At 43.9% G+C, this 23,808-nt stretch overlaps 1 protein-coding gene across 1 annotated transcript; it reads right to left on the bottom strand.

Annotated features, from left to right (window-relative positions):
• Positions 1-871: 871 nt before the first annotated feature.
• LOC123098002 (ubiquitin-like) lies at positions 872-4,879 on the bottom strand. Its single transcript, XM_044519870.1, has 5 exons — positions 4,868-4,879; positions 3,395-3,497; positions 3,077-3,272; positions 1,461-1,527; positions 872-1,035 (listed from the first exon to the last, which is right to left on the bottom strand). Exons 2-5 carry the CDS (start codon positions 3,495-3,497, stop codon positions 1,003-1,005), a joined length of 399 nt encoding a protein of 132 aa, XP_044375805.1. The 5' UTR covers positions 4,868-4,879; the 3' UTR covers positions 872-1,002.
• Between the last annotated feature and the right edge of the window lie 18,929 nt (positions 4,880-23,808).

The raw sequence follows: 23,808 nt of genomic DNA on the forward strand, positions 1-23,808 counted from the left end.
CATGCACCAGTGATCTGTAACTGTTGAAGAGTTGGAGATGCAGAGCCCAGAATCTAAGCACGGTTTTTGAGTTAAACTGGTAGATCAAGACTACATTCGGAAAAGAGAGAGGGAGAGAGAGACCTGGAGTTATTATGCAAAGGCTCGTAAGCTCCAACCTTGTGTTAAGAAGAAGAACTTCGTTGGAGGAACTAGAATCAGAAAATTGGGCAGCAAAAGAAGCTAGTGCCAAGATCAATACAGAAGCTAGTCCTAAGAAAACCATTATGATTTGATTAAAGGGACGGCACATCCATGCAGCAGCACAAAGCATACACCAAACAAATCGAAACAAAGATATAACGAACAGCAGCACATAGCGCAAGTGCTGTTCATTCCAGCCGGAACAGTCAAGCTGTCATCCATGGATGATGCTATAGATCCTGAACATACATCAAAGATCCCTCTATTTGTCCAGCCACAAGAGTAAACCTACCATATTAATTTGCATTCTTATATGGCTTAAAGATGTACAACTACACCGTTTTAAAGCTAGCACGAACTTGACTGATAACCACTACAAACCAAACATTGCACGCAGACACAAATCAATCAGGCTGTAACCCTACGCTGCAGAAATTCATTTGGAACAAGCAGAGAAAAAATAGCTAATGAGTAACTAACCAGGCTAGAACATCCAACATTCCTACTTCGTAAAAAAGATATCATTGCCCGATCAATGATCTGACATAACAAGCAGCACAAAGGGCACGAAAGACCAACATCAGCAGGTGATTCAAGACCGAAAACAACAAGAACAGCACATAGATAAACTAGATAAGCACTCCCTCCAGCCAAAAGAGCTAAGCTGTCATATTACAATCATGTCACGAGCATGCACCGGAACCATAAACCAAGTTTTCAACATCCAGCAAGAACATTACATCAAGATACTTAGAACTCTGACAGTTCTGGCAAGCTTAAACAGGTAGTCAACCGATTCAACTGATCATTCATGGCACTTCAGCAGTACCTACACTTCTTCTTTGACCGCAACTGAAAAAAAATGGTTGGAGAAGCAATGCATTAGATCAACGGTATGGTAAAAGACCAATGTGGGAACAAAACTTAACATATACTACAACATTCGAACATGTGAACAAAACTTAATAGTAGTATATTTCTTTCAGCTGTCGGTATATGAAATATCTCCCAAGTGAACATGTGAAGACATATAATGCATATCAGTACAACACACACTAACGATCTACCAAATCAGGCATAGCATAAAACCAGTACGTAGTAGATTTGAGAAGCCCATAAGATGATAATAACTAATACTAGCTCATATTGGACTATCTTGGCAAACATAAATCATGTTGGGTTATCGTCACTCCGGAGAACACATGGATGATGGCATGATGCTACCCCAGATATGGGGTAAAACAATTTGATTATTCAATCACAAGAGAAAGTCACACCTGGTTGCTGTGGCCACACTTCTTCTTGCGGCAGCTCTTGGCCCTGGGAGGCAGGCGTGAATAGCACCTACAAAACAAAATGGTGAAAAAGGTCAGCTACATCACAAGCACAAATATTTCCTGTTAACAACTTATCTTGTAAGCAAAGGTACAATACAGATCATGCATGATCAACTAAGCACTTCAGCTACCAGATAGCAGTAATCGTAAACAGTTACATGACACATCGTTCACAAAGAATCAGCACACCTATTGCAGGAAACAGTGACTCAAATCAGCAGTTTATACTGTAAGCGTGGGTTTTTCACGTATTGTGACTGGTCTAATTAACTTATCATTCCTGCAAGCGCAAGGCAATCAACCATCAAACCACTCAATCAGCTTGAGAAGATGAAGAGACAACAAGCTAATATAACACAAGTACATGGACGATTAACAGTGCAGAAATCACGTGCCACCAGTGGGAACTGATGAACAAAGAAACATGGCAGATGACATTAAAGATGCTTCTTTTAAAATTGCACATCATAATAGTCACATAAATAAGTATTGCATTCCAGTGATTCTATCAATAACATTCCTTGGCACTGACCCACAAACAATTCAGATATACTGCATACAGCAAGAGGCCCAAACAAATTAATTACAGACATGCAAACCATGCCCTTCTATGACTAGTGGCTACACCAGCAAAGCAGAAATTTTTATCAAACGGGAGACTGCCGCACATCCAGCATACATGCAAATCATAACCTTGTACGACTACTAAACACACAAAGCAGCAATATTTATGCGAAAATGTGTGACGGCACCCGGGTGTCCCGACCCCCTGCTATCTGTCCGTTCAGGCTTGCCAAGATTCGTGCAGTGGGCAGTCCAGCAGCAGACCATTTGCAGAAGATGTGTGCTTATCCAGTGAATTTGATGGTGACCGATGCATGCAACAGGTCCTAGCTGTAGGCTGCAGGTCTAGACGTAGTCTGTAGGCTGACATGCATGCACAATAGTATCTCTCACGCTTCCTCTCTCACATGCGGACTCTCACTAGCGCTCTCTCTCTCCTGACACTCTTTGTCCCACTTGCACAAACTTCTCTCATTTCATTAGAAAAAGCGCTCCCCTCTTTCACTTCCCTAGAACGGTGGTACATACTAGGCTCATCGTAGTAGTAGGGCTCTCTCTCTCTTCAATTTTAATTGAATCAAACGAAACGTTTTAGGTTGTGTATATGAAGCGGCTGTGTGTGTCAGAGAAATTGACTGGGATGCATGAAGGGCCCCAATATCTTTCTCTCAATAGAGGTAGCGCTGACAGATGCGGGGGATGTGCCTACGATGAACAGTACCCAACGAAAGGCCCATCTCGTTTTCAATTTTTCTACTCCCCGTCTTACTGTTCACTAGCCCTGCTAATGCAACTGGCAGTAGAAGACTTGGCACAGATCTTGATGAGTCAAAACTTGCATGGGCGATCAGGATAAGAGGGTGCCTGGACACCCGGGTTCTGAAAATCCATTCTCATATTTATGGAATGAGAGACTGTCGCACATCCAGGTATATATACCAACAAAAGCTAGCTAATTTGTTCGAGAAACATGGCAGGGGTTTATGCATTACTTGCGGCAGATGAGCTTGCCCTGGTTGTACTTCTGAGCGAGGGCCTTGAGGTTGGGCTCGATCATGCAGCCGCCGCCGCGGAGGCGAAGCACAAGGTGGAGCGTGGACTCCTTCTGGATGTTGTAGTCGGCGAGGGTGCGGCCGTCGTCCAGCTGCTTCCCCGTGAAGATGAGGCGCTGCTGGTCCGGAGGGATGCCTGCGATCGATTCAGACCACACAGCAAAGCAGATCAACCAAAGCCAAAATCCAAGAAACGGTGGATTCAACCTCGATGCTCGAGGAAATGGAGGGCGACGGGGCGGGAAGAACGGCACGTACCTTCCTTGTCCTGGATCTTTGCCTTGACGGCGTCGATGGTGTCGCTGCTCTCCACCTCGAGGGTGATGGTCTTCCCCGTCAGCGTCTTCACGAAGATCTGCATCTCGTCGGTCCTCCGCTCCCGCCGCTTCGCCTGCCCCTGCTTCCTCCTTCCCGAGCTCTCCGGACTGAAGTGGGGAGGGAGACGGTGGTGGGTGGTCTGCACTCTGAACTCTGGAGGCGGCGGTGGGGAGGGGAGGGTGGAGCCGTCCTTATATAGCCGGCGGCCGCGCCCACCCGCTGCGTTAGCGAAACCCTACCTGCCGGAGTTGCAGTCCGGCGCTCTAATGGTGGCGCGCCAATCGCAAATTTCGTGCTGCGTGTGAGACCTTTACTAGTGCTAACTGTCCCGTTTACCGAGACGGTAATCGCTCGCCGTCTAGTGTGACGGCGACGTCTGCTTCGGCCCATATGGATGGCCCAGCCCATACAACTGTTCTGCAGCCAACTGGCAGTACGTCATGTCTCTTTGACCAATGTTGAGGAGGAGCGGAGAGGCTTCTAGAGACAGACCAATCGAATGGGTAGGGTGGAGCTGCTGGTAGATCAACGGTGCTTGATGCGTGGAAAGTAGAACGCTCTAGAGGCTTCTAGAGCTTAATCAAATCAGATATCACTTTTCTATGGTTTTCAGGGCATTTGTAGCACATCCCAATTTGAGGGCAAATTTTCGCTTTGAGGGATTAGGCTTCTTCTAGCAAATCTTCTACATCGTATTTTTTCTAATAATTTGACTTTTTCCCGAAACATAGCCTCTCTTCCTCACTTTTTCTCCAACTAGAGAAAGTCTCACGACAACCGAGCAGCCGCTCGTCTCACGCAGTAATGGTCGAAAGGTCGGCGTCCAATCCGACCACTGCCAGCTATAAATGCCGGTGTCCTGCCTTTAAACCCTAGCCCACACCTCCCCCAACCTATTTTCGCCACCATCGCAACTGATTAAGGCGTCCACCGACATCGATTTGTGTCACCGGCGCTGCTGAGCTCGGATTCATCGCTGCCCTGGAGCCCAGTCGCATCCTGAGCTCCCACGACGCCTCCCTGAGCCACCTCAACCGGATTCATTCGCCATTTTATGTCGTCTTTCCTAGGCTCCAAATTAACAGAGAGATGCGGCGGGGAAAAAGGTTTGGAGGTGAGACGCTCGTCGCCGAGGAGCAGACATACCATGCGCATCGTCGGGCACACATTGGGTGAGCCTCCGAGCTCTGTGGACCTAAGCTCGGAGGAGGCGGAAGAGATGACGATAGACTCTGCTGCCGGATTCGTCGCCACCGGTGTCAACTTCAGCGTATTGGACACGGTGGCCGAAGGCGGGCATCCGCAAAGTATTTGAACTATATTTTGTTTAATTGTGCAATTTGTCAGCATCTCCTGCTCAGATTGGATAGAGTCAAGGATGGTCGCTTTCTCCTCCTCGAACTGCGTCGCCACCTCCGCGGCTTCACTGTATTCGCCCATCGCCTCTTCCATACCAAATGTGTCAGGCTCAAACTCCATGCTCGGCGCCACGTCTTCCTTCGCCCTGTCCTCGCTCGCGTCTTCCTCCTCCATGCTCAACTCCTCCTCCTCCGACACCTCTTCCTCTGCCACCTCCCTCTCCCTAGCCGCAATGTGAGTGGTGCGACGCGCCTCCTCAGCGCATATCTGGGTGTGGCGTTGTTCCTTTGCGACGCGCATCTCGGCGGCGGTCTCTGACCAACGCTTGGGCTTGAGCATCCTGTAGTAGGTTATTTGTCGTCGGGGGAGGAGAAAATGGTGAGTGGTGGCGGCGCGGACGCAAGGGAAAGGATGGAAATGGCGCTGGCTAGGGTCTCTTTTGCCAGCCGACTTAAATAGCCGGGTTTGATGACTCGGGCGGCAAACCTGAGCGATGGCATGAATTGTGTCCTCACCAAATCCAAGGAGGAAGCCAGTTGACCAATGGTTTTTTGTGTGGGCCACACCTGATAGTTCAATGTGGCTGCCACGTACGTGCTATCTGCACCATGTATGGGTTGGATATGAGGGGCGCCGGACAACCCGGCCGTTTGGGTTGGGTATGGAGGGCCCGAGCATTTATACCTGCCGCATCTAGGGTGCTCAACTTTCGACTCACAGGTTGCTCATGGTGTCCACTCGGCGTCTGTTGTAAAGTTTTGGTCCTACCAAGGATATCCTTATAATTTCGGCCGCAAATTTGAGGTGGTTTGCTACCTACGCGATTTCATCCTACTTTCCCCAATAGAATAGAAACTTTGGAGTGATTCTTTGCTGCACTTTGAGGGATTATTATGATGTTTAATAATGTTAATAATGTTGAGAGTTGGCACTAATGAAAGTACGAGCCCTAGGCATTGTTTCCAAGCATTGGGACACCATTTTACTCACTTTTGTTACTTACCTTGTTGTTTTTATCCGTTCAGATTATAAAAAGCCATTTCTACCATCCATATTACACATCTATCATAATTTCTTTGCCGGACTAGTGCACCTATACAACTGACATTTGTATTAGGTGTGTTGGGGACACAAGAGACTACTTGTATTTGATTGCAGGGTTATTTGAGAGAGAACCACCTTCATCCTACACCTCTCGCAGATTGATAAACCTTAGGTCACTCACTTGAGTGAAATTTGCTACTGTTCTACAAAACTCCGCGCTTGGAGGCCCAACAAAGTCTTCAAGAATAAAGTTGCGTACTAGATATCAGGGGTTAGGGTTTACATGGGGATCTAAACGACCTTGGGCCGCTGCCGTTCTTGGCTTGTCCAAGATGATCATAGAGCTGAAGAGCTCTGCCCGGGCCTCCCCTATAAGGCCCTTGGTAGGCCTGTTGTCGTGCTTCCTTTTGGTCAGCCGTCCCCGGTGAACGGCACCGTCATAGGTACCAAGTGCATGGTGAGCGTCCAATACCACATGATAACACCATTTCTTTCCTATGGTGATGAGATCTTAATCCAAGGTCGGATCTTCCCTAGGGGAGGGGGAGAGATGATTTTGAGCATCCCATGGACATCAACATGTCAAGTGCTCCATCATCAAGAGACATGTGCAACATATACTTCATACATATAAAGGTGAATCTTCTCCTTTATGCGTGTTCACTTGGCACTCTCTGTTGGGAAACGTAGCATGCAATTTCAGAAAAATTCCTACGCTCACGCAAGATCTATCTAGGAGATGCATAGCAACGAGAGGGGGAGAGTGTGTCCACGTACCCTCGTAGACCGAAAGCGGAAGCGTTTGACAACACGGTTGATGTAGTCGAACTTCTTCTCGCTCCGACCGATCAAGCACCGAACGTACGACACCTCCGAGATCTGCACACGTTCAGCTCGATGACATCCCTCAAACTCTTGATCCAGCAAAGTGTCGAGGGAGAGTTCCGTCAGCACGACGGCGTGGTGATGGTGATGGTGAAGTGATCTGCGCAGGGCTTCGCCTAAGCACTACGAAGATATGACCGGAGGCGTAAACTGTGGAAGGGGCGCGCCGCACACGGCTAACAATTGTTGGTGTGTGTTCTAGCGGTCCCCCCTCACATATATATAGGTTGGAGGGTAGGAGAGGCAGCCAAGGGTGCGTCCCAAGTAGGAGGATTCGGCCTCCCCCCTTTCCTATTCCTATTCGGAGTAGGAAGGGAAGAGGGGGAAGGGGGAATCCTATTCCCTTTTTCCTTTCCTCCTTCCCCTTTCCTTCTCCAATTTGGCCAGCCCATATGGGGGGCGCACCAGACCCTTTGTGGCTGGTGTGTTTCCCCTCTTGGCCCATAAGGCCCATATCTTTTGCCCGGGGTGCCCGGAACCCCTTCCGGTGACCCGATAAGTACCCGGTGCATCCCGAAACACTTCCAGTGTCCGAATACCATCGTCCTATATATCAATCTTTACCTCTCGACCATATCGAGACTCCTCGTCATGTTCGTGATCTCATCTGGGACTGCGAACAACATTCGGTCACCAAATCACATAACTCATATAATACAAATCGTCATCGAACGTTAAGCGTGCGGACCCTACGGGTTCGAGAACTATGTAGACATGACCGAGACTCCTCTCCGGTCAATAGCCAATAGCGGAACCTGGATGCTCATATTGGCTCCCACATATTCTACGAAGATCTTTGTCGGTCGAACCGTTATGACAACATACGTTATTCCCTTTGTCATCGGTATGTTACTTGCCCGAGATTAGATCGTCGGTATCTTCATACCTAGTTCAATCTCGTTACCGGCAAGTCTCTTTACTCATTCTGTAATACATCATCCCTCAACTAACTCATTAGTCACATTGCTTGCAAGGCTTATTATGATGTGCATTACCGAGAGGGCCCAGAGATACCTCTCCGATACTCGGAGTGACAAATCCTAATCTTGATCTATGCCAACCCAACAAACACCTTCGGAGATACCTGTAGAGCATCTTTATAATCACCCAGTTACGTTGTGACATTTAATAGTACACAAGGTATTCCTCCGGTATCCGGGAGTTGCATAATCTCATGGTCGAAGGAATATGTATTTGACATGAAGAAAGCAATAGCAATAAAACTGAACGATCAATATGCTATGCTAACGGATGGGTCTTGTCCATCACATCATTCTCCTAATGATGTGATCCCGTTCATCAAATGACAACACATGTCTATGGTTAGGAAACTTAACCATCTTTGATTAACGAGCTAGTCTAGTAGAGGCTTACTAGGTACACGATGTTTTGTCTATGTATCCACACATGTATCAAGTTTCCGGTTAATACAATTCTAGCATGAATAATAAACATTTATCATGATATAAGGAAATATAAAATAACAACTTTATTATTGCCTCTAGGGCATATTTCCTTCAGTCTCCCACTTGCACTAGAGTCAATAATCTAGTTCACATCGCCATGTGATTTAACACCAATAGTTCACATCTTTATGTGATTAACCCCATAGTTCACAACGCCATGTGACCAACACCCAAAGGGTTTACTAGAGTCAAAAATCTAGTTCACATCGCTATGTGATTAACACCCAAAGAGTACTAAGGTGTGATCATGTTTTGCTTGTGAGAGAAGTTTAGTCAACGGGTCTGCCACATTCAGATCCGTATGTATTTTGCAAATTTCTATGTCTACAATGCTCTGCATGGAGCTACTCTAGCTAATTGCTCCCACGTTCAATACGTATCTAGATTGAGACTTAGAGTCATCCAGATCAGTGTCAAAGCTTGCATCGACGTAACTCTTTACGACAAACTCTTTATCACCTCCATAACCGAGATATTTCCTTAGTCCTCTAAGGATAATTTTGACCGTTGTCTAGTGATTTACTCCTGGATCACTATTGTACCCCCTTGCCAAATTCATGGCAAGGTACACAACAGGTTTGTTACACAACATGGCATACTTTATAGAACCTATGGCTGAGGCATAGGGAATGACTTTCATTCTCTCTCTATCTTCTGCCGTGGTCGGGTTTTGAGTCTTACTCAACTTCATACCTTACAACTTAGGCAAGAACTCCTTCTTTGACTGATCCATTTTGAACTCCTTCAAAATCTTATCAAGGTATGTACTCATCGAAAGTCTTATCAAGCGTCTTGATCTATCTCTATAGATCTTGATGCCCAATATGTAAGCAGCTTCACCGAGGTCTTTCTTTGAAAAAATCCTTTCAAACACTCCTTTATGCTTTCCAGAAAATTCTACATCATTTCCGATCAACAATATGTCATTCACATATACTTATCAGAAAGGCTGTAGTACTCCCACTCACTTTCTTGTAAATACAGGCTTCATCGCAAGTCTGTATAAAACTACATGCTTTGATCAACTCATCAAAGCGTATATTCCAACTCCGAGATGCTTGCACCAGTCCATAGAAGGATCGCTGGAGTTTGCACATTTTGTTAGCACCTTTAGGATTGACAAAACCTTCTGGTTGCATCATATACAACTCTTCTTTAATAAATCCATTAAGGAATGTAGTTTTGATATCCATTAGCCAGATTTCATAAAATGAGGCAATTGCTAACATGATTTGGACAGACTTAAGCATCGATACGAGTGAGAAAAACTCATCGTAGTCAACACCTTGAACTTGTCGAAAACCTTTTGCGACAATTCGAGCTTTGTAGATAGTAACACTACCATCAGCGTCCGTCTTCCTCTTGAAGATCCATTTATTCTCTATGGCTTGCCGATCATCGGGCAAGTTAACCAAAGTCCATACTTTGTTCTCATACATGGATCCTATCTCAGATTTCATGGCCTCAAGCCATTTTGCGGAATCTGGGCTCATCATCGCTTCCTCATAGTTCGTAGGTTCGTCAAGGTCTAGTAACATGACTTCCAGAACAGGATTACCATACCACTCTCGTGCGGAACGTGCTCTGTTTAACCTACAAGGTTTGGTAGTAACTTGATCTGAAGTTTCATGATCATTATCATTAGCTTCCTCTCTAGTTGGTGTAGGCATCACGGGAACGGTTTTCTGTGATGAGCTACTTTCCAATTCGAGAGAAGGTACAATTACCTCATCAAGTTCTACTTTCCTCCCACTCACTTCTTTCGAGAGAAACTCCTTTTCTAGAAAGGATCCATTCTTAGCAACAAATATCTTGCCTTCGGATCTGTGATAGGAGGTGTACCCAACAATTTCTTTTGGGTATTCTATGAAGACGCACTTCTCCGATTTGGGTTCGAGCTTATCAGGCTGAAGCTTTTTCACATAAGCATCGCAACCCCAAGCTTTAAGAAACGACAGCTTAGGTTTCTTGCCAAACCACAGTTCATACGGTGTCATCTCAACGGATTTAGATGGTGCCCTATTTAACGTGAATGCCGCTGTCTCTAATGCATAACCCCAAAACGATGGTGGTAAATCGGTAAGAGACATCATAGATTGCATCATATATCTAATAAAGTATGGTTACGACGTTCGGACACACCCTTAAGTTGTGGTGTTTCAAGCGGCGTGAGTTGCGAAACTATTCCATGTTGTTTTAAATGAAGGCCAAACTCGTCCATCACATCATTCTCCTAATGATGTGATCCCGTTCATCAAATGACAAAACATTTCTATGGTTAGGAAACTTAACCATCTTTGATTAACGAGCTAGTCTAGTAGAGGCTTACTAGGGACACGGTGTTTTGTCTATGTATCCACACATGTATCAAGTTTCCGGTTAATACAATTCTAGCATGGATAATAAACATTTATCATGATATAAGGAAATATCATATAACAACTTTATTATTGCCTCTAGGGCATATTTCCTTCACTCGCATGGATGGTATACTACTTGACCCTCCCTCTCGTGCACACATAGGTTTGAGCGAAGCATCACATGTACCATGGAGGTGATCATGCATTAGAGCACGACCACCATCCAACAGGGAAGCTTGGAGGAGGTGACAGAAGAAGACAAAGCAATAGAGGGAGTGTAGATTTTGCACTACCGGACAGACCAGTCAGCATCTACATGAAGCCCCAAACCTTATGTTGCCACCAGATTGTCCGGTAAGGGGGAACAGACTGTCTGGTCCTCCCGACCATACTATCTGGTAGTGCTTCCACAAGCAGAGTTGGGGCAAGGCCCGTGTATCTTTCCCCTTTCCCGTTACTTACTGATGCGGCTTGAAGCTACGTCGGTATTTCCCCAAAGAGGAAGGGATGATGCAGCACAGCGACGGTAGGTATTTCCCTCAGTGAAGAAACCAAGGTTATCGAACCAATAGGAGAAGCAAGCAACACAACGTAAACAGCCCCTGCACACAGATAACAAATCCTCACAACCCGACGTGTAAAAGGGGTTGTCAATCCCTTTCGGGTAGCGGCGCTCCAAGATGGGCAAACGGACGTGAGGAAATTGTAGTAGATTGATAGATCGAACGCCAAATAAAATAAATAAGAATAAAACACAGCAAGGTATTTTTGTATTTTTAGTTTAATAAATCTAAAAATAAATGCAAAGGAAAAGTAGATCACAAAGGCAAATATATGAGAAAGAGACCCCGGGGCCGTAGGTTTCACTAGTGGCTTCTCCCTCGAGAAAAATAGCAAAGGGTGGGTGAACAAATTACTGCTGGGCAATTGATAGAACTTCAAATAATCATGACGATATCTAGGCAATGATCATTATATAGGCATCACGTCCAAGATTAGTAGACCGACTCCTGCTTGCATCTACTACTATTACTCCACACATAGACCGCTATCCAGCATGCATCTAGTGTATTAAGTTCATGGAAAAATGGAGTAATGCAATAAGAACGATGACATGATGTAGACAAGATCTATCTATGTAGAGATAGACCCCATCGTTTTATCCTTAGTAGCAATGATACATACGTGTCGGTTCCCCTTCTGTCACTGGGATCAAGCACCATAAGATCGAACCCACTACAAAGCACCTTTTCCCATTGCAAGATAAATAGATCAATTTGGCCAAACAAAACCCAATATCGGAGAAGAAATACGAGGCTATAAGCAATCATGCATAAAAGAGATCAAAGAAACTCAAATACTTTCATGGATATAAAAAGATATAACTGATCATAAACTCAAAGTTCATCAGATCCCAACAAACACACCGCAAAAAGAGTTACATCATATGGATCTCCAAGAGACCATTGTATTGAGAATTCAGCGAGAGAGAGGAAGCCATCTAGCTACTAACTACGGACCCGAAGGTCTACAAAGAACTACTCACGCATCATCGGAGAGGCACCAATGGAGGTGGTGAACCCCATCCGAGATGGTGTCTAGATTGGATCTGGTGGTTCTAGACTCTACAGTAGCTGGATCAATATTTCGCCGACTTCCCTAGGGTTTTTGGAATTTTGGGATATTTATAGAGAGCAAAGAGGCGGTCCGGGGGGCTCCCGAGGTGGGCACAACCCACCAGGGCGCGCCTGGGCCTCCTAGCGCGCCCTGGTGGGTTGTGCTCTCCTCGGAGCACCCCCAGGTGCAGCCAGGGCCCATTACGTGTCTTCTGGTCCATAAAAAATCTCCGTAAAGTTTTGTGGCATTTGGACTCCGTGTGATATTGATTTCCTGCGATGTAAAAAACATGCAGAAAACAGCAACTGGCACTTGGCACTATGTCAATAGGTTAGTACCATAAAATGATTATAAAACATCCAAGATTGATAATATAACAGCATGGAACAATCAAAAATTATAGATACGTTGGAGACGTATCAGCATCCCCAAGCTTAAGTCCTACTCGTCCTCGAGTAGGTAAGTGATAAAAACAGAATTTTTGGTGTGGAATGCTGCCTAACATGTTATATCATATTCTTTTCTTTATAGCATGGACATTTGGACTTTTATGTGATTCAAAGCAATAGTCTAGTTTTGACATGATAATTTAAATACTCAAGCATATCAACAAGCAACCATGTCTTTCAAAATATCAACGCTAAAATAAGTTATCCCTAGCCCATCATGCTCAACCATTGATCCATTCATGAAACACACTCGCATATTAGCCACACCCAATACTTAAGTATGATCATATTTCCTCCTAGTTGGTGCTTTTATAACAGAAGATGGAGACTCAAATTCAAAATAAAAATTGCATAAAGTAAATGAAAGGCCCTTCGCAGAGGGAAGTAGGGATTTGTAGAGGTGCCAGAGCTCAAAGCGAAAAACTTAGAGATAAAAATATTTTGGGAGGTGTATCCATCCCACCAACGAAAGCGACTTAGTTCCCAAAACTTTTCATGCTAGATATATCATAGGCGGTTCCCAAACAGAAAATAAAGTTTATTCCTTTTTCCACCATACTTTCACTTTCCATGGCTAGCCGTATCCACGGTTTCCCTCCATACCAACACTTTCCAAGGAATTTATTATTTGACAACATAAATTAAATTCATTTTTTCATTTCGGGACTGGGCATCCCTAAAACCTTTGCCTTACTCTCGCGCAATGACAAGTGAATAAACACTCATCATGAGAATAACACATCCAGCATGGAAAATATTAGCCACCCCTCACCGCTCCGCGAGCGAAACGAACACACAAAAGAGAAGTTTATTTTGAAAATTAGAGATGACACATGCAAATTTGCTTAGAATGGCAAAATAATACCGCATATAGGTAGATATAGTGGACTCATATGGCAAAACTGGTTTAAGGGATTTTGGATGCACAAGTAGAGATCATACTTAGTGCAAAATGAAGGCCAACAAAAGATTGAGAAGCGACCAACCAAGAAATGAATAATCTCATAAGCAAGCATTAAGCATAATTAATACCGAATAATGCACTACAAGTAGGATATAATTTCATTGCATGACTATTGACTTTCGTGCTTGCTCACAAACCTTAACACCAATATTCTTACCAAAGCATAATTACTCATCAACATAACTCACATATCACATCATCATATCTCAAAACTATTACTAAGAATCAAGTTTATTTTGTCCAATGATCTTCATGAAAGTTTTTATTATATCCTTCTTGGATATCTATCACTTTGGGACTAATTTTCATATGTTGCTTTTCATAAGCTCAAACAAATATAAGTGAAGATCATGAGCATAATTTTTTCTTCCTCTCAAAATAATTTAAGTGAAGCAAGAGAGAATTTCAAAAATTTCACTACTCTCAAATAAATCTAAGTGAAGCAAGAGAGCATTTCTTCAAAAATACTAAAGCACACCGTGCTCAAAAAGATATAAGTGAAGCACTAGAGCAAGTCCATAGCTCATAAAAATTTAAGTGAAGCATAGAGAGCAATTCTAACAAGTCATGACATAATTTTGGATCTCTCAAATAGGTGTGTCCAGCAAGGGATCAACTCTTAAAACACAAAATAAAACAAGCAAAGACTCGTATCATACAAGACGCTCCAAGCAAAACACATAGTATGTGACGAATAAAAATATAGCTTCGAGTAAAATATCGATGGTCGTTAGAAGAAAGAGGGGATGTCACTCGGGGGCATCCCCAAGCTTAGTTGGTTGCTCATTTTGGATAATAGCTTGGGATGCCGGGGCATCCCCAAGCTTAGGCTCCTCTATCCTTCCTTCATCCATCGTAAGGTAACCCAAAACTTGAAGACTTAAATCACACAAAACTCAACAAAACCTTCGTGAGATCCGTTAGTATAAGAAAGCAAACCACTACTATAAGTACTGTATCAAACCAATTCATATTTTATTTTTGCATTATATCTACTGTATTCCAACTTTTCTATGGCAAAAACTCATCAAATAAAACCATAGAGCCATCAAAACAAGCACACAACGCAAAGAAAACAGAATCTGTCAAAACAGAACAGTCTGTAGCAATCCGACTATTTCGAATACTTATGTCACTCCAAAAATTCTGAAAAATTAGGACGACCAGGGTAATTTTTGTATTAATATTCTGCAAAAAGAATTAGGGCAAAAGCACTTTTCTGTGATTTATGAAAATTATTTTCGTGAGTGCATAAGTTTCTGTTTTTCAGCAAGATCAAACAACTATCACCCAAGAAGATCCTAAAGGCTTTACTTGGAACAAACACTAATTAAAACACAAAAAACACAATTATAACAGTAGAATAATTGTGCAGACACTCAAGAACAGAAAGCAAAAAGCAAAAATAAATTTTATTCATTGGGTTGCCTCCCAACAAGCGCTATTGTTTTACGCCCTTAGCTAGGCATAAAGCAAGGATCTAAGTTTTGTCATCCGAAGTTTTGGCAACATTTGTAAGGGTTTTCTCAAACCCAGGAGGCTCTTTACACTTCCCTAAATTCTCCGGGAAAGAAACCATCTTAAGATCCAAAATATCCAATCGCTTGTTGCAAAGAGTAATCAGGGTATTCATGCGATTGATACTACCATTGAGGTGTTTGAGGGGTTCATTATATTTCTGTATTTCAACCATATGTTTATGTAAATCACAAAGTTTGTCCAACATTTGAGCTCCCTCAGGGGTAAAAGAAAACCCCTTATTTTGAGGTGGAATTCCCAAAATTCCTTCTAAAATTTCATAGGCAGCATTGACATCAAGCTCAATAAAATTTCCTTTAGCGGCAAAATCTAGAAGTTGTCTGTGATGCAAAGCCAATCCTATGTAAAAATTACAAAGCAAAACCTTAACATCCCCCTTTAAATTGGAAATACGATACGATGCCATAAGCCTATACCAGGCATATTTCAAATTTTCTCCTTGTCTTTGCTTGAAGTAAAGAACTTCAAAATCTGGTGACAAAGGAGGAGTAGGAACGCAAGCCATCAGGGCTGAAAGCAAGAGAACGGCGAACGGAAAAAGAGAGGCGAACAAAACGGCAAATTTTTGTGAAGTGGGGACAGGAAAACAAGAGGCAAATGGCAAACAATGTAAATTGCGAGGAGATGAGATTTGTGATTAGGAACCTGGTATATGTTGAAGATCCTCCCCGACAACGGCGCCAGAAATTCCTTTTGATGCGGCTTGAAGCTACGTAGGTATTTCCCCAAAGAGGAAGCGACGGTAGATATTTCCCTCAGTGAAGAAACCAAGGTTATCGAACCAGTAGGAGAACCAAGCAACACAACGTAAACAGCCCCTGCACACAGATAACAAATCCTCGCAACCCGACGTGTAAAAGGGGTTGTCAATCCCTTTCAGGTAGCGGCACCCCAAGATGGGCAAACAGACATGAGGAAATTGTAGTAGATTGATAGATCGAACGCCAAATAAAATAAATAAGAATAGAACACAACAAGGTATTTTTGTATTTTTAGTTTAATAGATCTGAAAATAAATGCAAAGGAAAAGTAGATCGCAAAGGCAAATATATGAGAAAGAGACCCCGGGCCGTAGGTTTCACTAGTGGCTTCTCTCGAGAAAAATAGCAAACGGTGGGTGAACAAATTACTGCTGGGCAATTGATAGAACTTCAAATAATCATGACGATATCTAGGCAATGATCATTATATAGGTATCACATCCAAGATTAGTAGACCGACTCCTGCCTGCATCTACTACTATTACTCCACACATCGACCGCTATCCAGCATGCATCTAGTGTAATACAATAAGAACGATGACATGATGTAGACAAGATCTATATATGTAGAGATAGACCCCATCGTTTTATCCTTAGTAGCAACGATACATACGTGTCGGTTCCCCTTCTATCACTGAGATCAAGCACCATAAGATCGAAACCACTACAAAGCACCTCTTCCCATTGCAAGATAAATAGATCAAGTTGGCCAAACAAAACCCAAATATCGGAGAAGAAATACGAGGCTATAAGCAATCATGCATAAAAGAGATCAAAGAAACTCGAATACTTTCGTGGATATAAAAAGATATAACTGATCATAAACTCAAAGTTCATCAGATCCCAACAAACACATCGCAAAAAGAGTTACATCATATGGATCTCCAAGAGACCATTGTATTGAGAATTCAGCGAGAGAGAGGAAGCCATCTAGCTACTAAGTACGGACCCGAAGGTCTACAAAGAACTACTCACGCATCATCGGGGAGGCACCAATGGAGGTGGTGAACCCCATCCGAGATGGTGTCTAGATTGGATCTGGTGGTTCTGGACTCTGCGGCGGCTGGATCAATATTTCGTCGACTCCCCTAGTGTTATTGGGGTATTTATAGAGCAAAGAGGCGGTCTGGGGGGCTCCCGAGGTGGGCACAACCCACCAGGGCACGCCTGGGCCTCCTGGCGCGCCCTGGTGGGTTGTGCTCTCCTCGGAGCACCCCCCAGGCGCAGCCAGGGCCCATTACGTGTCTTCTGGTCCATAAAAAAATCTCTATAAAGTTTCGTGGCATTTGGATTCCGTCTGATATTGATTTCATGCGATGTAAAAAACATGGAGAAAACAACAACTAGCACTTGGCACTATGTCAATAGGTTAGTACCAAAAAATGATATAAAATGATTATAAAACATCCAAGATTGATAATATAACAACATGGAACAATAAAAAATTATAGATACGTTGGAGACGTATCACTTACCCCTTCGTGCCTTGGACCTATATATACCTCTTCCCCTCCTCCATTCTAGGGTAAGCTAAGATAGAACTCAAACAATAGAGCTTAGCTCATGTATTTCCCCTTGTGGGATTACTCCATGGAGTTGGCTCCTCTAGTGGAGACGAGGCATCCTCTTGAGGGAATGACTCCATAGGAGTACCAAGGCGTCCACTTGTGGGGAAGATTCCTCCATGGAATTCAAGTCCTTCTTGAGTTAGGACTTGGGGAAGAACCTTATCTTGTTTCATATTTTTCTTTGGATGATCGAACTAATGATCTATCTATGTGTATCTTGTATTGTATCTTGTGTGTTGATTTGTGTTCATTTCCCTTGTGATTCTCTTGTTTTCCCTTGTGTTCTTCCTTAGACCCACCTCCAATTCGTGAAGATCGGGCCACCCTAGGGGTTTCCCTACATCACACACCTCCATAACAGCCACCAAGAACACATCAAGATCCAATCCGTGAAGAGGGAAGAAGACAACGAAGGTGGAGGAAGGAACACCGCCATCTGCGCTGGCTTGGACCTCTAAGTTGACGCCATCTCCATCAATGCATCAACAATGACGCCCCCACCATGTCCTCCTCCCCCAACGTGTCTCGCACGTTAGTTATAATATCCCCTAGCTCTATGTATTTGTCTATTATGTTTGAATAATCTTTCATCTCTCGGTAGATGGTTATTAACCTGTGTTTGACTGCTTGTGAGTTATTATGCATAGATCGTTTCTATGTACCGGTGTAGGTCGCAAAAGTTTACCAGGTAACACATATATGATTTCTACTAAGTAAACGTCATGGGATTGAATGGTGTGAAATAAGCCACCTCTTTCCTTTATCGTATAACCGAGGAGCAATGAATAATCGTTATCTTTATGTCGCATCCGATGGGAAACCCTTAGTTATCACCTTATACCAGTGGAAGTACAAGTTGAGTGGTAGTGGTGTGAGAGGTATGTGTCTGTGGCAGCATGACATGCCTAGCCTGAGACTTCACCCTGTTACCTCACTAGTTTGTTTCCATGCACCCATAGGCCTTTATTAATCGAGCATCACTTTGACTTGTTAGTTACCTTCAATTGCAGTTTTTACCTTATTGTTCATGTTACATAAATCCTTTATTTACTGTATCCCTAGAAACCGGTAGAATATACTTGTTAGCTACGTAGTGTGACAACACAGTTATGGGGCTCATAGTGACTATCTTTTGGATCTTCTGGATCTGACATATAAACCGAGCGAGTCGAGGCTCTGGCCTTGCCTTGCCATAGCCGCTCCTCGTCTCCAACGGCGCCTCCTCCGAGCTATGATGTTGATTCGTCCGATTTGTGTGGTCATGGTGGTCTTCCTTGGCGGCCGATTGAGGCCTCGCGGTGGACCCTTTGTCGGCACCGCTCCAGTCCTAGAGGCTATGGACCTGCGTTCTCCAGCACCCATGGCCTACCGACGTCCTTTATTGGCGCGGTTTCGTCCCCTGCACTCCATTGTTGAATCCTCTACAGCCTCCGGCTCATCGGCATCCCAGCAGCTGATACGTCTCCAACATATCTATAATTTTTGATTGTTCCATGCTATTATATTATCCATCTAGGATGTTTTATTGCATTTATATGCTATTTTATATGATTTTTGGCACTAACCTATTAACCTAGAGCCCAGTGCCAGTTTCTATTTTTTTTCTTGTTTTTGAGTATTGCAGAAAAGGAAAACCAAACGGAGTCCAATTGACCTAAAAATTGACGGAGATTATTTTTGGACCAGAAGAAGCCCACAGAGCATCGGAGATGGGCCAGAAGAGTCCCGAGGCACCCACGAGGGTGGGGGGCGCACCCTACCCCCTGGGCACGCCCCCTACCTCGTGGCCGCCTCGGAGACCCCCTGACTTGTTCCCGACGCCAAAACCTCTTATATATACAGAAACCCCCAGAACATAACCTAGATCGGGAGTTCCGCCGCCGCAAGCCTCTGTAGCCACCAAAAACCAATCGGGACCCTGTTCCGGCACCCTGCCGGAGGGGGGAATCCCTCTCTGGTGGTCATCTTCATCATCCCGGGGCTCTCCATGACGAGGAGGGATTAGTTCACCCTCGGGGCTGAGGGTATGTACCAGTAGCTTTGTGTTTGATCTCTCTCTCTCTCGTGTTCTTGATTTGGCACGATCTTGATGTATCGCGAGCTTTGTTATTATAGTTGGATCTTATGATGTTTCTCCCCCTCTACTCTCTTGTAATGGATTGAGTTTTCCCTTTGAAGTTATCTTATTGGATTGACTCTTTAAGGATTTGAGAACACTTGATGTATGTCTTGCATGTGCTTATCTGTGGTGAGAATGGGATATTCACGTGATCCACTTGATGTATGTTTTGGTGATCAACTTGCGAGTTCCATAACCTCGTGAACTTATGCATAGGGGTTGGCACACGTTTTCGTCTTGACTCTCCGGTAGAAACTTTGGGGCACTCTTTGAAGTACTTTGTGTTGGTTTGAATAGATGAATCTGAGATTGTGTGATGCATATCGTATAATCATACCCACGGATACTTGAGGTGACATTGGAGTATCTAGGTGACATTAGGGTTTTGGTTGATTTGTGTCTTAAGGTGTTATTCTAGTACGAACTCTAGGATAGATCGAACGGAAAGAATAGCTTCATGTTATTCTACTACGGACTCTTGAATAGATCGATCAGAAAGGATAACTTTGAGGTGGTTTCGTACCCTACCATAATCTCTTCATTTGTTCTCCTCTATTAGTGACTTTGGAGTGACTCTTTGTTGCATGTTGAGGGATAGTTATATGATCCAATTATGTTATTATTGTTGAGAGAACTTGCACTAGTGAAAGTATGAACCCTAGGCCTTGTTTCCTAGCATTGCAATACCGTTTACGCTCACTTTTATCATTAGTTACCTTGATGTTTTTATATTTTCAGATTACAAAAACCTATATCTACCATCCATATTGCACTTGTATCACCATCTCTTCGCCGAACTAGTGCACCTATACAATTTACCATTGTATTGGGTGTGTTGGGGACACAAGAGACTCTTTGTTATTTGGTTGCAGGGTTGCTTGAGGGAGACCATCTTCATTCTACGCCTCCCACGGATTGATAAACCTTAGGTCATCCACTTGAAGGAAATTTGCTACTGTCCTACAAACCTCTGCACTTGGAGGCCCAACAACGTCTACAAGAAGAAGGTTGTGTAGTAGACATCAAGCTAATTTCTGGCGCCGTTGCCGGGGAGGTGAGTGCTTGAAGGTATATCTTTAGATCTTGCAATCGAATCTTTTTGTTTCTTGTTTTATCACTAGTTTACTCTATAAAATAAAACTACAAAAAATTGGAATTAAGGGTACCTCATATGCTTATCTTTTTAATGTCTTTCGTGAAAATGATGGGAAGGAAAATTGTGCCAAAGTGTTAGAAGAAGAATGCATTAGAATATTTGGCACTAAATCTTTGAATGATAAGCATGATTGCAATGTTATTAGTATGAACTCTTTGAATATCCATAGTACTAATGATGATTGCACTAGTCATGATGAAAATGTCTCTTATAAGCATGTTAATTTTTGTGGAGTGCATAGAGTTTGCAAGTACACACCAAATAGGGAAGATAGATTTTGCAAGAGGCATAAGTATTTAGAAACTAAATGGTTGCAAGAGAGGCTAGATGCTTGTGCTGAAAATTTAAAATTTCTTTGCCATCCTTGTGAACTTTGCAATGAACGTGATCATTTAAATCCCAAATGCAAATTGTTTCATGATCGTATCGTGTCCAAAAATTGTGCTGACTTGATTTCCCTTGCACATCATAATGAACTTAGTTTGCTTTTGGGTTATGAAGAAATGAAACGTATAACTAAGGATATGCCAGAATTTGTCCTTGATAAAAATTTTGATTTTGATCTAGAAGAAATTTTTATGTATTGTGCGGTGAATTGCATTGAAAATCCTTATATTGCCAATTACATAAAGAAAAGAAAACAAATAGAAGATGAAGAGAATACTAATGAAAGGGAAGAGATTTCCCAATATCCTCCTATTCTTTCTTATGATGAATCAAGTGACGAGGAGGAGCTTTCTATTCAACCAATCTCATTAATAAGGAGCTCAAAAAGAGGGTTAAACCCACACATGATGTGAAGAAGAAAAAGAAAAGACGGAGAAGCAAAGGTAGAAAGGTATCCCTCCCAAATGATGTTGCTCCTATTACTCATTGTGATGATGATAATTGCTATACTATTGGTGCTATCCATACTATTAATGATGAGAGTGATTATGCTTATGATATGAAAAGACCCAAGCTTGGGGATGCTATGTTTGATGAGAATGACATGTTTGAGAATATATTTGCTACAATTAATGTTTGTCCCAAGCTTGGGGATGCTATATTTAATGAAGATGATATTTTTAGCCTCCCAAGTTTTGATGAGCAAATCTATTATGATGATAGCATGCCTCCTATTTATGATGATTATTGTGATGACACTTATGCTATAAAAAGTAGTGATGATTATATTTATAAAACTTGTCATGATTATGATTACCCTTTTTCTTAACATGACTCTTTTAATGTGGAAACAATTTATAGTATTCGAGTCTCTTATGATACTCCTACTATTCCGAATGAGAAGAATTTTGCTTTTGTGGAGAGTAATAAAATTTCTATGCTTGTAGATCATGAAAAGAATGCTTTATGTGGTAGTTATATTGTTGAATTCATTCATGATGCTACTGAATATTATTATGAGGGAGGAATATATGCTTGTAGCAATTGCAATAATATCAAGTTACCGAAAAAGGCTTTCGCCCCGCTTTATAAATAAAGCAAACCGCCAAGAGCACATACAAGGACTAGTTCAGGACACACACACACACCCAAGTCTCACAACAATAAATCTAGAGGTACTGTTGAGGACACAGCTCAACAAGCCCAAAACACACACGAAATAAGAGACATGCTCAGCCGGGGCCAAGGCCGGAGAGCAAACAGACAACTAATCAGGCTCAGGCGGAGGCGGCGGTGGTGGCGGCAACAGGCGGACGGCCATCGAGCGAAGGTCGGCGATGAAGGCGGAGATGGCATCCCGGTCCCGAGGACGGCTAAGCGGCCGCCAGAGCTGCAAGTAACCAGACAGTTTGAAGAGAGCGTCAGTAGATCGTCGAAGAGGGGAGCGCTGAATCACAAGCTTATTGCGAATAGTCCAGAGCGTCCACGTGAGGGCCCCAATCTCAAGCCACCTAATGTGGCGAGAGAACAGCGGGGAGGCCTGTAGTTCGGCGAAGAGGTCGGGGAAGTTGGAGTGGCACCAATCCCCACCAACCGCCTCTCTAAAGCAGCTCCACACGAACTGAGCAGACACGTAGGAGAAGAATATGTGGTTCGAGTCTTCGGGAGAATCTCAAAGGGGACAGAGGCCAGAGCCCGGGCCATTGCGCGTGCGAACCTCAACTCCAGACAGCAGCCGACCGCGGATCCATTGCCACATGAAGATCCAGATTTTAAGGGGCAGGCGAATGGACCAAACCGCCTGGAGGGGCGGCGGGGCGGAGGATGGGGCGATAGCCGCGTAAAGGGACTTGGTGGAGAATTGACCCGAAGGCTCAAGGCGCCACCGAACCTCATCCGGGCCAGCATCGACAATCGGCTCATGGAGAGCAATACAATCAAGAAGCTCATGCCAGGCGGCCACTTCCGGAGGCCCAAATGGCCTCCGGTACACGAGGCGCCCTAAGTCAATAAGGGCCTGTTGAACTGAGATTGTAGGGACGACAACGATGTAGAAGAGGTCGGGGAAGCGGGCATCGAAGGGAGCGTCACCCGCCCATCGGTCAAACCAGAACAGGGTCGCTGCTCCCGATCCGACCGAGATGGAAGTCCCAATGCGGAGGACGGGGAGCAGTTGGATGACCGACTGCCAGAACTGGGATCCACCCCAACGTTGGCAGAAGGCCAGAGGTTGGCCACACAAGTATTTATTCCGGATGATGTCTAACCACAGACCGCCATGCCCTTGTGAGATGCGCCAGAGCCAGCGGGAGAGGAGGGCAATGTTCATGTGCTTCGAGTACATGATGCCAAGGCCTCCTTGCTCCCGGGGCTTGCAGATGTCGGGCCAACTAACCATATGATACTTCTGCTTGTTATTGTCCCCAGCCCAATAGAAGCAAGATTGGATTTTAGCGATCTCGTGATGGAGGGTCTCATGGAGGCTGTAGAAGCTCATAAGGAATAAGAGCAGACTAGAGAGCGAGGAGTTGATGAGAATCGTCCGGGCCGCCTTCGAGAGCCACCGACCCTGCCAAGGCTCAATGCGTGTTTGCAACTTGGTCACCGCAGGACGAAGATATGCCACAGTGAGCCGAGAGTCACTAATGGGCGTTCCCAGGTAGGTCGTTGGGAAGAAACC

Source organism: Triticum aestivum, chromosome 4D (assembly GCF_018294505.1).
Source record: "Triticum aestivum cultivar Chinese Spring chromosome 4D, IWGSC CS RefSeq v2.1, whole genome shotgun sequence".
In the NCBI taxonomy this organism is placed as follows: Eukaryota; Viridiplantae; Streptophyta; class Magnoliopsida; order Poales; family Poaceae; genus Triticum; species Triticum aestivum.

What these genes read in the sequence shown, in the direction of transcription:
- LOC123098002 (XM_044519870.1), bottom strand. Translation starts at nt 3,497, where the DNA reads ATGCAGATCTTCGTGAAGACGCTGACGGGGAAGACCATCACCCTCGAG. An exon ending in AAAGATCCAGGACAAGGAAG is followed by an intron (nt 3,273 to 3,394) that starts GTACGTGCCGTT and finishes AATCGATCGCAG; the next exon opens with GCATCCCTCCGGACCAGCAG. An exon ending in GGCAAGCTCATCTGCCGCAA is followed by an intron (nt 1,528 to 3,076) that starts GTAATGCATAAA and finishes TTTGTTTTGTAG; the next exon opens with GTGCTATTCACGCCTGCCTC.